The 14,560-nt window shown below is 34.5% G+C and overlaps 2 protein-coding genes and 2 long non-coding RNA genes across 6 annotated transcripts; 2 read left to right on the forward strand and 2 right to left on the reverse strand.

Moving 5' to 3' along the window:
• The first annotated feature begins 1,137 nt into the window (after positions 1 to 1,137).
• Positions 1,138 to 7,727, forward strand: LOC107958168 (aspartic proteinase nepenthesin-1). 2 transcript variants are annotated; one of them, XM_041113896.1, is made up of 12 exons: positions 1,138 to 1,622; positions 1,716 to 1,836; positions 2,177 to 2,604; positions 2,704 to 2,860; positions 3,739 to 3,821; positions 3,909 to 4,005; positions 4,175 to 4,244; positions 4,421 to 4,627; positions 4,965 to 5,089; positions 5,751 to 5,852; positions 5,958 to 6,055; positions 7,283 to 7,727. In XM_041113896.1, the coding sequence occupies exons 1-12, from the start codon at positions 1,372 to 1,374 to the stop codon at positions 7,458 to 7,460; spliced, it is 1,917 nt and encodes a 638-aa protein (XP_040969830.1). In that variant the 5' UTR covers positions 1,138 to 1,371; the 3' UTR covers positions 7,461 to 7,727. The 2 variants fall into 2 exon arrangements, with proteins under 2 accessions (XP_040969830.1, XP_040969831.1); XM_041113897.1 differs by having other exon boundaries at positions 1,382 to 1,622; positions 2,170 to 2,604.
• A 149-nt stretch (positions 7,728 to 7,876) lies between these two features.
• Positions 7,877 to 8,529, reverse strand: LOC107958169 (peamaclein). The gene is made up of 2 exons (XM_016893856.2): positions 8,329 to 8,529; positions 7,877 to 8,226 (listed from the first exon to the last, which is right to left on the reverse strand). Exons 1-2 carry the CDS (start codon positions 8,408 to 8,410, stop codon positions 8,042 to 8,044), a joined length of 267 nt encoding a protein of 88 aa, XP_016749345.2. The 5' UTR covers positions 8,411 to 8,529; the 3' UTR covers positions 7,877 to 8,041.
• Positions 8,530 to 8,648: 119 nt separating this feature from the next.
• On the forward strand, positions 8,649 to 11,017 carry LOC121229467 (uncharacterized). Of its 2 annotated transcripts, none has more exons than XR_005927223.1 (2): positions 8,649 to 10,079; positions 10,322 to 11,017. It is a non-coding gene; the product is annotated as an uncharacterized lncRNA (long non-coding RNA). The 2 variants fall into 2 exon arrangements; XR_005927222.1 differs by having other exon boundaries at positions 8,649 to 9,796.
• Positions 11,018 to 12,064: 1,047 nt separating this feature from the next.
• LOC121229468 (uncharacterized) lies at positions 12,065 to 13,569 on the reverse strand. The gene is made up of 3 exons (XR_005927224.1): positions 13,410 to 13,569; positions 12,854 to 12,940; positions 12,065 to 12,171 (listed from the first exon to the last, which is right to left on the reverse strand). It is a non-coding gene; the product is annotated as an uncharacterized lncRNA (long non-coding RNA).
• Between the last annotated feature and the right edge of the window lie 991 nt (positions 13,570 to 14,560).

Here is a 14,560-nt window from a genome sequence, read left to right on the forward strand (position 1 = left end):
TGATCACTGGTGATCATAATGTAATAAGTTGATAATATTAGTGACCGTATACTAATTTTTAAAGTTTTGTGATCAAAACATAATTTTAAGTAGCGTTAATATATACAGAGGTACTTGAACTTGACAACTTATACCTACTTAGTACCTAATTTTTTTTTACCTAATTGGTATCTAAATTTTAAAAGCACAAACCAACTTGGTACTTTTTTTTAGGTACTTAACTAGCACTCTTAAAATACATTGGCTACTAATATCATAGTAACACATGGCAACATCATATTTTGACACGAGACAAAAAATAAATATATAAAGATTATTAAAAATTATTTTTTTCATGTGTCACCATGCTAATGATTGTTAATGTCACATTAACTTATTTTAACAGTGGCACCAAGTAGGTATAAGCTATCAAGCTTAGGTAGCTTGTATATATTAACCCTTTGTAAACATAAGTAGTTTACCCTCAATTTAGGGATAATATGATTTTTGACTCGTGAACTCAGAAACTAAGTTAACTTTGGTACTTGTACTTGGTAACTAGATCTATTTTGGCTCCCGGACTTGGATTCCATCAAGATTTGATGATGTGATCAATGTTATTAGAATAAAACTAAATTGAACAGACCAAGATTTGGTCGATATAATTGTCCAAACAAAAGGGTTGAACCGCTTGATCCAAAAATTGCTTGAAGTTGGTAAAAATTGAAAAGCAGCACAAAAGCGACAATTGAACAAGTTGAACTAGTTTATAAAAAAATCATTTTAAATTTTATGAATTTTTAATTATTTAATTATTATTGGCCGAACAGCCAAACCTATCAAATTGATTGAATTGAGAACTAATGATCTAACCTATTCAACCAATGGTTCGCTTATTTAAAAACTCAATATGACACATTGAGATCATACTGCATCATCACTTAAAAATTTATATAAGTGATGATATGGCACGATCTCAGAGTGCTACATCATTAAGTTTTTATATTTTTCAAGTTTAGGGATCAAAGATGACCTAGTTATCAAGTTCAAGTGCCAAAAAGAAAAAATTATATATATGTACCAAAATGAACTTAGTTACCAAATTTAGGAGCTAAAAATTATATTATCCCCTAATATTATTTACCCCAGGATAACGGTCGTCCGTTAGATTCACCGCGTACCTTGATTGAAACGCCTTCAACGAGGTTTCCCACGATTGGCCGGCCGGTAATCCACAATGCTGGTTGAATTAAAAAAACACACACAGAATTTATCCGTTTCTGTTTCCTCTGTATTTGTTTAAGGAGGAGTGTTCGTAAGCGTGTCGTTTGTCTGTCTGCATTGCAATGGTCTGTTGTCATTGACCTTAATTTGGAGCCAAAGTGAGGCGCCATGGCTGGAAACTGGTTTCACCTAACTTCTTCCTTTCTGATCGTCTGTTACGTAATCGGGTTCCTGATCTCCACCGTCGTTGCCGAAAATCATCAACGACCGCCGACGGTCCTTCCGCTAAGTCTATCATCACGCAATCACTCCCTGCATCGGCACGTGGACAATCTACGCCGTCGTCTCTTCCAATCGAAGCTCTCCGGTTCCACTCCAAATGCTCGCTTGAGGCTCTACGACGATCTCCTATCGAACGGGTCTCTCAACTATTAAAAAAAGTTTATTCTTTTCCTTTTTGGATTTTTTGAAATATTGAAGAAATTTGCTTCTCAATTTCTTGTAATTTCCAGTTACCATACGGCTCGGCTATGGATAGGATCGCCGCCTCAGGAATTCGCTCTTATCGTGGACACCGGAAGTACTGTAACTTATGTTCCTTGCTCCAGTTGCTCACATTGCGGCAACCATCAGGTTAGGTTTCGTCTTCTCCAGCTCGCACAGTTCGGCTTACCCCGTTGTTAATTGTAATTAATTAATTTGAAAATTGATACCTTTTTAAAAAAAATGAGTTTGAGATTTTTAACTTTGATTAAATCAAAATTACTGAGTTATTAGCTTAATAGAACTTTAACGATCTAAACTGGTGATTTTGAGTCTTAATCTTAAATTTTTATCACTATTATGAGAAAGTGAGTTGTCTAGGGCAATAGAGTAACAATCTCGGTCTAATTTTTTCATTTCTAGTTCTGTCAGTTAGAAATTAAACGAACTGGTAGTTCTCTGAGAATTTTTATCTCTTGTTAGAATCCAGGATTCAAGGTTCCAACCAGAGATGTCTAGCACTTATCAACCTGTAAAATGCAATCCAAGTTGTAACTGTGATGATGAGCAAAAACAATGCACTTATCATAGACGGTATGCTGAAATGAGTTCCAGCAGTGGGGTGCTTGGGGAGGATCTTGTTTCTTTTGGGAATGAAAGTGAACTTATGCCTCAGCGTGCCGTGTTCGGTTGCGAAAATGTGGAAATAGGTGACCTTTATAACCAACGAGCTGATGGTATAATGGGTTTGGGTCGTGGGCGGCTTAGTATCATGGATCAACTTGTAGATAAGGGTTTTATTGGTGATTCATTTTCTTTGTGTTATGGAGGGATGGATGTTGATGGGGGTGCGATGGTTCTCGGAAAAATCACTCCTCCTCCTGATATGGTCTTCTCCCATTCTGACCCTTTCCGCAGGTATTCTTGTCTTGCAGGATCATATTTGTTGGATGCTTTTTTAGCAAAAATGCATCCAATTCTTCTTACATATTCACTATAGTTTTTGAATGTCAACAGCCCTTACTACAACATTGAGATGAAGGAAATTCATGTTGCTGGAAAGCGATTGGAGTTACCAGATGGGGCCTTTGATGGAAGGCATGGAACAGTTTTGGACAGTGGAACAACATACGCTTACTTTCGACGAGATGCTTTTGCTGCATTTAGGGATGCTGTAAGATCTAACTGTTGAGTTTCATGCTCTGTTTAATTTGATCACTACTCAAGTTCACTCCCTATTCTATGATTAATAATATATACGTTGTTAACTGAAGCTTAGAAAAAAATTTAATTTTGGTTGTGTAATTTAAAGATCATGTACTTTTATTTCTTTTACATTCGCGGTAGTAGATAAATGACTGTTCATTTTTTCATTTATTGTAATGTATGCTACATTGAGAAGAGTGACTTGGAAAATTATTGCATGTATATAACAAGGCAACCGTGCAGGGAGCTGAGTACAGATGCATATTAGTATATCTGGGTTACTACTTTCATAGCACTTTGAGGTGCTGCTTCTTAAATATTGTTAGTCTATATTCATCCAATTTTGGAACTTGTCATTTCTCTTCAGAAGTTTGAAGCATTTCTATTCCTCATGGTTATTATCCTTTTAAGCAGACATGTAATGCATTTTCATAATTATTGTTAGGAAAATAGTAATAGCTTTTTGTCAAGGAAAAATAAAGTACTAATAAAGCATAAATTGGCTAATTTCAATTTCATTTGTCATGAAATTAGCATGTTCTATAACTATTTGGGGTTGATTTCTTTAGTCTACAGTCTAGACACTTGGGATTTATATTCATTGAACTGTTGCTTGTTCTGTTCCTCAATCTTAAAAACTATGGCTGCTTCCATGATTAGTCTCTTTCATCAGAAATTACTTAATTTTGGTGTTGTTCTGTATGTGAGTTGAACTACTGTCAGTTACTTCATAATTGTCATCAATTGTTTAAATTCAATCTTTATTAACATAAATATCATTATCGACATATAAGCAAGCTAATCTTCAGACCTGTTCTTCATGGTTTTTTTGCTGTTTAAATGCAGATCCTTAGTGCAGTTCATTTTCTCAAAAGGATCCCTGGTCCTGACCCTAATTATAACGATATCTGTTTTACTGGTGCTGGAAGGTGCTGCTGATAACTTTTTCCACTTTATATGAAATGCTGTCATTGTCTTGAATCCATCTTAATGGTTTCTGTGGGAATGTGATACAGGGATGTCTCACAACTACCAAAAATTTTCCCACTGGTTGAGATGGTATTTAACAATGGAAAGAAGTTATTGCTGTCTCCAGAAAACTACCTGTTCAGGGTAATTGATCCTCCCCCCAACTTTGCATGCTTAATGAGCAAAACGAGTCCCTGGTTGGTGGAAAGCTAAATTTAAGTTCAAACTATTTTCTGTGCTAGTTTTTCAAAGTTCAAACTACTATCTGATATTTATCTCTTTTCTCTTGGTCTCTTACTGGCATGCTTTGTAGCATTCAAAAGCTAGTGGTGCATATTGCTTGGGAATTTTCCCAAATTCAGAACCGACAACTCTTTTAGGAGGTATGTTGTGCAACTATAACATAGTGTGTGATATAGTTTTGGAGATGTATACCAAAAATATAAAATTCTTGTCGTACAATTAGGCTTGCCTGGGCCCATATTCTCAAGTCCAACTTAACATGTTTGTTTGCATGACTGCAGTAATAATCTGTTCAATTTTTGTTTGTTTGAGGCAGGAATTGTCGTCCAGAACACCCTAGTTACTTATGATAGGGGTAATGACAGGATAGGGTTTTTAAAAACTAATTGTTCTGAACTATGGAGGAGAGTTCAGTTCTCTGGTGCTCCTGCACCAACTCCTTTAGTCTCCCCAAGCAAGGATACTCAAATGGAAATTCCTTCTGTACTATCCCCAAGTGGGTCACCATCAAATGTTCTTGCAGGTGCATGGCCTATTACTTGCTTCCTCACCATGTTTTCCACATGTTCATTGGTTTATGAATTGATGTATCATGATTGCAATTTAAGTAAACATACGTCCTTATATATAGGTTAGTAGGTAAATTATTTTCTCATGAAGGCCTATTATTGTTAGGATGGCCTAATTCCATTTCTCATCATTTGTGGTATAATCTTGTTTACTCCATGACCGTCTTTTTCTGCTAGCATTAGGGGGTTGCTGATTGCTTTAAACTTAATAGTGTTTGCATCAATGGGTGCTTATTTCTTTGTAAACTGTACATTTTCTCTGAAGATATTCTCCCCAAACATGGTAATCAGGTTCATTTCATGTTGGATTTATAACATTTGACATGTCAATTAGCACCACTGATTCAAACTTGAAGTCCATCCTCAAGGAGCTTACAGAATTAATTTCGGAGGAACTGGAAGTCTATAATTCACAGGTATGGCTGAATTACCTCGACTTTAACCAAGTTTTTGAGGCCTTGTGTGAATTTGATTTGAGGTTGCGCTCTGGGCTGCTTTTTAAATATTTTAGTTATTGATTCACTCTTTTAGGAAGAACCGCCTATCTGGTTATTGGAGCATCTCTATTGATGTCATATATTTGGAATTACTAGTAGAATTTTATGGTTTTCCCAAAACATGTAGCATGTAGATTTAACTAGAGGTATCTACCTGCCAGGTGACCTATTAGCCACCCAAAATTTGGTTGAGGTGGCCTAGATAAAAAAGCTAGGCCTAATAAAGGTTCCAGCTGGGGCCAGTGAAGATTTCATTCTAGGCCTGAACCTTAAATCTTACGCATAAAGCTCACCTTAAGCCTAACTCAAGTCTGGCCATGGAATCAGTAGTATTTAAATTAAACTTGGGGATTTATCATGCTTCCCTTAAATGTGATCTTCTTAATCTCTTTTCTGGGTAGTGGGCATGGCCATATAGTGACCACTGGTTGCGTTTAGCTTCAAGCATAAACTCCCGTAGTTTTGAAATTTAGGTTTGTCCATCAGTAACTAGTATCTCTTATTGCGCTTTGTGTTTGCCAATTATGAATTAGCCTTTACCTGGTTCTCCTGTAATTATGCCATTGGTTTGATTTTTCAGGTTTGCTTGCTTAATGTCACTTCACAAGAGAAATATTACCTTGTTAGATGGGGCATTTTTCCTGCTGAACCTGCTAATTATATCTCTAATACCATTGCAAGGGTATTTCAACTACTGTGATACCAATATTTTGCATATGCAACTTAAACTTTTCCATCTATTTAACCCAGTGTTTATCTGAAGCTTTTTTTTCCTTTCTATTTGCAGAGCATCATCCTGCGCTTAAGGGATCATAGAATACAGTTACCTGAGAGATTTGGAAATTATAAGTTGATGGAATGGAATGCCGAACCTCAAAGGAAGTTGTATGCTCTCTTTTCTCATTACTAGTCTATTATTCCTTTTATGCTACTAGTGTGGATTCAATTGTCTACTATTATTGTGACAAATAAATCTTTGGAGCATTTTGGATCATGAAGGAGCCGAGAAGTCTTGCCCGCTTATTGCAACTGAAAATTATTAGTAATATTTGGATCAGGCAGTTGTTTTCTTTCCGGCACTTAAAGGCCAAATATGGTCTACTTTTGGTTTATTTAAGGCGTACTTAAATTGAGTGGAGAAGTAGAAGGCTGAAGGAGGAGAATAGAAGAGTGGAAAGAAAATTATTTTTAGTCTGCTTGGTAGGAAGGAAATGTGAGGAAAGAAAATAGGAGAGTGGTCATTTTCCTTCTTAATGCACAAAAAAAAAGAAAAAGAAGATAATTCCATTTTGGAAAGATAAGAACAGAGAAAATGAGAAAGACTGAAGTTAAGTGTGCACTTTACAAGATTAAGCATCTTTTAAAATTTTCGTTTCTTTCTTTCATTTTTCAACCTACCAAGTAATGGAGGGATAGAAAATTATATTTTCTATATTTCTACTTTTCTCCTTGATTTTTTTTTTTTCATCTTTTCAATTTTGTTTCCTCTCACCAAGCAAAGCCTTAGAATCACATGCTCACATGTATTTAGAGTGTACATGGTTACCTACTTCTGTTAGTTAAAAAGTAAAAACTGATTGAAATACACAAATAAAAACGCAATACAAGAGTTGTTGGGATGGTGCTGGTGGAGATAGGCTATCAGATTAGCTTATTTTTGAATCCCGGGATTGATGTGATAATAGGAGGGTAGGGTTGGGAGGGACATATGATGCAGCAACAGGCCCCTTGGTTTAGACCATGATATTTGCTGTAGTATCTATTACCTGTCTACAGGTTTAGGTGTGTGTTACATGGGTGGCCTTTTTTCTTTCTTGTGCCAGTACGCATGACCATGTGCACTGTACAAAATTATGAAATTTTCCGATACTGATTTATAGGGTCTTAACAATCATGTCCATGTATATTCAAGTTGCTCGACCTGTGTCCAATGGAGTTACAATAAAACTAGGAATTCTTATAGAATTTTAGAGAAGTAGAGCCTCAGCTTTCTTTTTTTGGGTTGATCAGCGGTACAGTCTTTCCTTGAGTGTATATATTGTTTCTTTTCCCATTTTCTTGAACTAGGTTAGCTTAAAAAATTAACAGTGGGTTCTCACTCGGGCTTTGCAGGACATCGTGGCAACATCACTTTCTGATAATGTTAGTTGGATCCGTTACAACTCTGATTCTCAGTTTATCAGCTATTGGCATATGGTTGGTCCACCGGCAACGACGACGACAACAAACAGCTTATGAGCCTGTTGGTGCTTCCATACCAGAAAGATATCTTCAGCCTCTTCAATCTTAAATATTTATCTGGGAATAGTTTTCTTGTATACTATATTATTATCCTGCATACCATACATGCTTTTGAAGCTCTCAAAACAACAATGATGGTGCTTCCAAGCCAGACCAGTACTACTCGATGAACTACTACCCAGTGCCTCTGTTGTAAATAATAGTTTATCATCCATTTTTATTAGAAAAAAGGAAACAAAAAGGAAATCTCTTTGATTTCCTGAGATCAAGTTATACGATACTTGATCCAGAAGGAAATTGCAAACTTGATTGAAGATATTGTGAGCTTATACATCGTCATTAACTACAAACAAGCCAGCAGCACCAGTAATAGTGTTGGAACTCCCATTTAAAGTTAAACTATCAATTTTCAATTTAGTGATCACATTAGAAAATTCAACAAATGAAGCAACTTAACCCAGAAACTATGGAAGACACCATTTATTCATTTAAAACCCTTAATTATATTAGCTTAATAGAAACCTTTAATGGGTCCTCGTCCAAGAAGACTCTTTAAGACGTACAGCCCCCACAAAAGCTAAAATTCGCCTTCTACAACAGTTAAGCAATAGCATGTATTTAAGACCGTATTTAAGGGCACTTAGGCAAGCCCTTGTAGTTCTTCATGTCCCTGTAGCAATAGCATTCGTGCTTGTTCTCGTAGTTCCCTGATGGAACACAACTGCATTTCTGACAGCAAATGTTACAGTACTTGAAGCACCTCTCTTTAAAATCTGCCTTTGCGCACCTTGCCTTGCACTTGTACGCACAGAAACCTGCCATACATGAAACCACAAATCATTCATCCATTACCAGTACAATGTATGGATTTACAGGTTTTTTTTTTCTTCTTTCCCGTTAGCTTTATTTACGTATACCTGAACCAGCCATCGACTCCTCAAAGAGAAAGGAGCTGAGAACAAGAGAAACCAGCAGGAATGTCACCAAAACGAGCTTCATTTCTTTTACAAACAGGGTTTTGTTTACAGTAGCAAATAAGGCCCGGGAATTTAAAAAAAGAAAGAAAAAAAGAACGTATAATGCTAGTGTACTGTTTTCATACGAGAGTTGGTAATGTAGATGGAGCCCCCTGGAGGGGCTTGTTTATATAGCCAGGAGCTAACACTGGTAGGTAACAAGTAAGAAAATTGTTTTGGGTTCGATTAGCGTGACTCGTATTGGTTTATGGCTTTAGCTGCACTGCCTCTGCTGCAATAAAAACTATACTGTTGAGCAACATCAATACCAACCATATCGCATGCAATTATGGCTTTAAATCTACTTTTACAAATTAATTTGTTCTGTGATTTAATCTTCTTGGTAAACATGTGTTTTGATTCTTATAGTCATCTGGTGGAGCTTACATTTGCCTTTGCACAGTTGTGAAATGTTTACTTGAAGCTTCACTTTCTTTCCTCTTCTTGTTATAAGTAAATGACAACCAACTAGGAAAGGTAAACCAATTTAAAGGTTTTTTTTTTATATAAACTATACGATATTTAAAGCTATTTGAAGTTCACAATAAGCAGATCTTAAACCTTAAAATTTTATGTTTCTTGATGTCTTCTGAATCACTTAGTAGAGAAAAATGTTTACCTATAAATGTTTATTCATCTATATCTTTAAAATTATTTATCAATAAATATTGCATTAAATTTAGAGATAACTTTCAAAATATATGAACTCGGAGACTCAAAATTTCTATAAATTAAAGGCATTAAAATTTTTATTTCTATGATATTTCTTATTGTTTAAGTCAACTAAAGGTATTATCAAAATTAAAACTATCAACAAGTATTACTATAGTGTTAAGACACATTAAATTTATAGGGAAAGAATTCAAGTTTGACTGCATGTGACACATTATTTGCAATTTTATGTGAGAGTTCTACAATACTGATAAACACCAACAAGTTGTTAACATATAGATAAATACTCAATCCTTTGTATTTCTATGCAAGTTATGAAATGTCTTTTGTTTTTTTTAAACTTAAGAATAATCACAATAAAACTCATTTAAATGGGGTGCGAGCTTCAAACAAGTCGTTTCCATCAAAGACTAGAGAAGTTACGTGCCCCAAATAGCAACACCGGGGACTGGTTGGATAATACACCAGTAAAAGGTTGGACTCAGTCATATGATTAAGGGCGACATTACGGTCATATGACAACCACGTCATCTTCAGTTCGGAACCAACTAAATCAAACGACTAGAGAATCCTGCCAAGCAACTCTTCGCAGACAGTAGGGATAGTAGGTGTACTTGTCCCGGTCACTGGAACCCATCTACGGGAAGTTCAAGCTAGAGTGCAACATCTTGAAGTGTAATTATACACTCCCTGCATGGTAAATGAAACCAACTAGCATTAAACAAACCTTGACAACACCCCCATTTAAGGCGCCTTCTTGATTTTAAAACACGATCATATCCCTGCCTAATTTTGAGGATATTAAAGAACATATCTGCAAATTTAAATCAACATTATTATTAGCAATAACATCTTTATATTATATAAAAAAAAATTACTTTACCGTTTGAATTATAGGTAAAGATGTGTGATTCACAATTGTTCGAGAACTTGATGATGAGGATGCCATTTTTACGATTTGCATAAATTCAACATAATTGGTAAATCTAAATTAACACAAAAATTCAACTATATTTAATATTTTTAATATGTTTACAATATAAATGATCTGTCGTAATTTAATATGTCAAATTAAGCTCTTCAAAACATTTAATGTGTTTATTCTCAAGCAATTAACGAGGTTTTTTATACTTTCCCTTAGTTTTTAGTTTTCAGTATTAATAATTGTTTCTATTTGGTTTTACTCATTTTGAGGCTCAAATTGACAAAATGGTGTCATTAGGAGACGATGACAACCTTGAGAAGAACTACATTTTATGTGCGTGTCACGACACTGATGTTAGGATGTCGCAACACTGAACCTCCATTGCTTTAATGGTGCAAGACTTTAACAAGAAATCAACCTGGAGCAGACTTTTGAGAGTGTCGCAACACTAAGGCTGTTATATCGCAACACCAAATCTCCAAGGTCGTGATATTGTTAATGGTTGTTGAAGTGAAAAAGCCATGACCATTGTCGAGGATGTCACAATACCAGCCAGTCAATGTCGCGACATAAAGAACCCCCAGAGCCAAGAGTGTGTCATTGTCGAGGGTGTCGCAACACTGAAACTTAGATGTCGCGACACCGCTGCCTGACATGGTGAAAAATACTGCAAGGGTAATCTTTGTCCAACACCAACAAAAATCAACCTATTACTTCAAAGGCAATTATGCCAATATTAGGGTTGAAATTTTATCTCTTAAATATGTTTTGGCTATCAACTTAAAGAGTCACCTTTGAATCATATTTTTAGTTTAGTAGTTAGTTTCTTCTCCATTTCTAGGTTTTGATTCTTTACTTTTCTGAGCTTAGTGGTTGTAGTGATAGTTTTACCAGTTTTTAATGTGGCTTTTCTCCCTTTGCAATTAGATACTCAAACTTTTCTTTGTATTTCGATTTCTCTTCAGAAATTTCAATATATTTCAGCTTTGTCCACTTTTAAAAGTGTAAAAATCCTAACTTTAGTTGTGCTTTCTTCTCCATTGTTGTTGCTGTCATTCTCCAAAGAACTCATTAAGAATCCTAAGATTTCTCTAACCTTACTTTTATGATTTATTTAATGAATCATTTGAACATGTATTTGATTGGTGTTGTTGTGTTGATGATGGCTAGTAACTAAATTTTGTGGTGGTTGGTTGATAGAAATATTGCATGTAACGCCCCGTACCCGAGACTATCGCCGGAGTCGAACACGAGGTGTTAACAGACTTAATTCATTACTTAAACAACTCAAACAATTTATTTTTAAAATTTCCAGTCAAGCTAGCAATGTGCGTCACAATCGCTTAAAAATTCATATCTCGAGTTCCAAAACTCGAAATGTAATTCCGTAAATTTTCCCTGAAACTAGACTCATATATATATACTAATTTTTTATAGAATTTTTTGTCGAGCCAATTAGTACAGTTTATTAGTTAAAGTCTCCCCTATTTCAGGGTTCGACTGCTCTGACCTCTGTGTATTTCGAATCAGATATCTCTCTGTACAGAATTTCAATGTCTATGAAGTTTGTTTCTCTTAAAACTAGACTCAATAAGGAATCTGTACATATAAAGAATGTCTTCTAATTATTTTTGTACAATTTATGATGAATTTTTAAAGTCAGAATAGGGGATCCAGAAATCACTCTGGCCCTGTTTCACAAAAATTCAAATATCTCATAAAATATAATTCATATACCTGTTTTGTTCAATCCATATGAAAATAGACTCATTAAGATTAAATTTCATAACTTACTCATCATTTAATTCCATTTCTACCATTTTTAGTGATTTTTCAAATTTACATCACTGCTGCTGTCAGATTCTGTTTTATGACAGATTTCACTTTACTAAGGATTTTCATGGACTAAATAGCATTTTAAACATACATAACTTCAAATATGACTTAGATTGGCCATTCCAATGGCTAATCATTTACAAACCCTTTTCTTACCAAACCATAGCCATATCATAAGATCATTTACACAAAGTGAGTATTTTGCCATACATGCCACATTCAAAACACACAAGCCATTTTACCAATTTAGGCCTTCGGATAGTGTGAACGAGTCTTCGACCTATCCCAATTCTCAAGCCAGCTTGTTAAAACTACAATGAATGAAAAGGAGGGAGTAAGCATAAATGCTTAGTAAGTTCATATGCAAATAACAAGTAACATAACCATACAAATATACCAAACAACCTTAGCATGGTATCACCAAAACATATATCACATTTCTAAACATCATTCATCATCTTACCACCTTATCGTTGTTGTATCTATTTTCAACCCGAGGGCTAAGTACATACCTGTCCAAAGTGTCCATTTCACAACACTTACCAAAACGTCACTTGCATCTTAAGTGTTCTTCCATTTCACTAGAAATTTTACCCGTTGAACACATCGGAATATAACTCGGATACATGGATAATTTGCACATAAGTGCCACATATGTAATCAAGCAATCATGTAACCCGCCCCTAAGTGAACTCGGACTCAACTCAACGAGTTCGGATGCTCAACCATCCTAGTGACATGTCACTTGTATCCTAATCTATTCCTAAGGTTCAAACGGGATTTTCCTCGAACACATCTCCTTGCCATCTTCCGTAAAATACCGAAACAAATACTCGGTAGCACTTTATATTTAACAAATAATACACATAATTTTCAATTTATTCGAAAATAACCACAAAGCATATATTTCATGATAAAAATCAGCATATCATATAATTAACATCAATAACTTAAAAATAACAATTATGCTACATTATTTACACATGAACTTACCTCGGCACAAAATTTTTAACAATCGAGCCTATTCATTGTAAACTTTGTTTTTCCCTCGATCACGACTTGAATCTCATTTCTCTTGATCTATAATACCAAATTAATCTTATTTAATAAATACATTCATTAAAACAGTCCTTAATAAGAACTTTGGAAAAATTACCATTTTTCCCCTAAACTTTTGCATAATTACACTTTTGCCCGTAGGCTCGGGAATTAAACTTCATCCCTTATTATTATGTTTTATGACATGCTGATCATTTTTCCCTTCTATGGCAACATCAAATTCTCACTCTAACATGTATTTATGACTACTAAATATTTTTACCGATTAAGTCTTTTTACTCGTTTTCACTCAAAACCGAGTAGCACAAGTTGTCTAACAAAATTTAAAACCTCATATTCTATCATAAAACACCAAAATACACAAATTTCACCTATGGGTATTTTTCCAAATGTGAACCATAGGTTGAATTATTGTTAACATAAGCTAAATCGAGCTACCGGGATTTCAAAAACATAAAAATCATTAAAAACGGGGCTTGAAATCTCTTACTATGAAGCTTGAAAGTTGAAGAAACCCCAGCTATGGAGGAAAGCAAAATTCGGCAGAACAATATGGAGAAGATGATCATTTTGGGTTATTTTTCCTATTTTTATTTCATTTAATATCCAAATGACCAAAATGCCCTTACTACTAAACTTTTCAAAAATTCCATCCATGTCCAATTTTTGTCCATAGACTTAGAAATTGGTCAAATTGCTATTTAAGACCTCCTCATTAATAATCTAAAGCAATTTCATACTAAAAACTTCTAGAATGCAAGTTTTGCGAATTATACGATTTAGTCCCTAATCTCAACTTAAGCACTTTATGCATAGAATTTCATCACGAAATTTTCACACAATCATGCAATCATATCATAAACCTCAAAATAATTATAAAATAATTATTGTTAGCTCGAATTTGTGGTCACGAAACCACTATTCCGATTAGGCCCTAATTCGGGATATTACATTGCATATTTAGTTTTTGGGTTAGAGACTAAATTGTAAAAACCAGACTAAATCGAATAAATTTTAAAACCTAGAATCTACGCCTCTAGGTGAACATGTAGATAGGTGAGATTGAGAGGAAAGCCTACTAAGAACCAATTCCATTGTCACGATTTACCTTGATGAAATCAAGAGATAAACTAAACTAAATCACCTAATTTAGTAAAATAGTGATCGAGAGGTAAAATTGAACTAATTAGGGATTTAAACCCTTTAGATCTCTAATCCAAGAATTAATTAGCAACATGGAAGTCAACCGATCACTTTAGTTCTTTGAATTGATTTTTTGCACACTTTTGATTATTTTGCAATTTAGTCATTTTATGTAGTAGATAGTGTAATTAAACATTGATAATGATTTGTCGTAATAAAATACTTAATGAACAACTAGCTAGACTTGTTGTTTGCATGCATTTTCATTGTTGATCACCTTATCACTCAAATTCTCTTAAGTTCGATCTTTGAAATACTCTATATTCCATTATAACATAAAAATATTACACTTGCAGGTAACTGCCATAGTTCTAATTGTATTTGTGTTGATTCCATAACCTCAAGACACGAATGCCAAAACACGATCAACAAATATATTAATATATAAACAAAATATAATTATTATATAAATAAATTTAAATGATATAAATAAATGAA

Source organism: Gossypium hirsutum, chromosome A05, assembly GCF_007990345.1.
Source record: "Gossypium hirsutum isolate 1008001.06 chromosome A05, Gossypium_hirsutum_v2.1, whole genome shotgun sequence".
Classification (NCBI taxonomy): domain Eukaryota; kingdom Viridiplantae; phylum Streptophyta; class Magnoliopsida; order Malvales; family Malvaceae; genus Gossypium; species Gossypium hirsutum.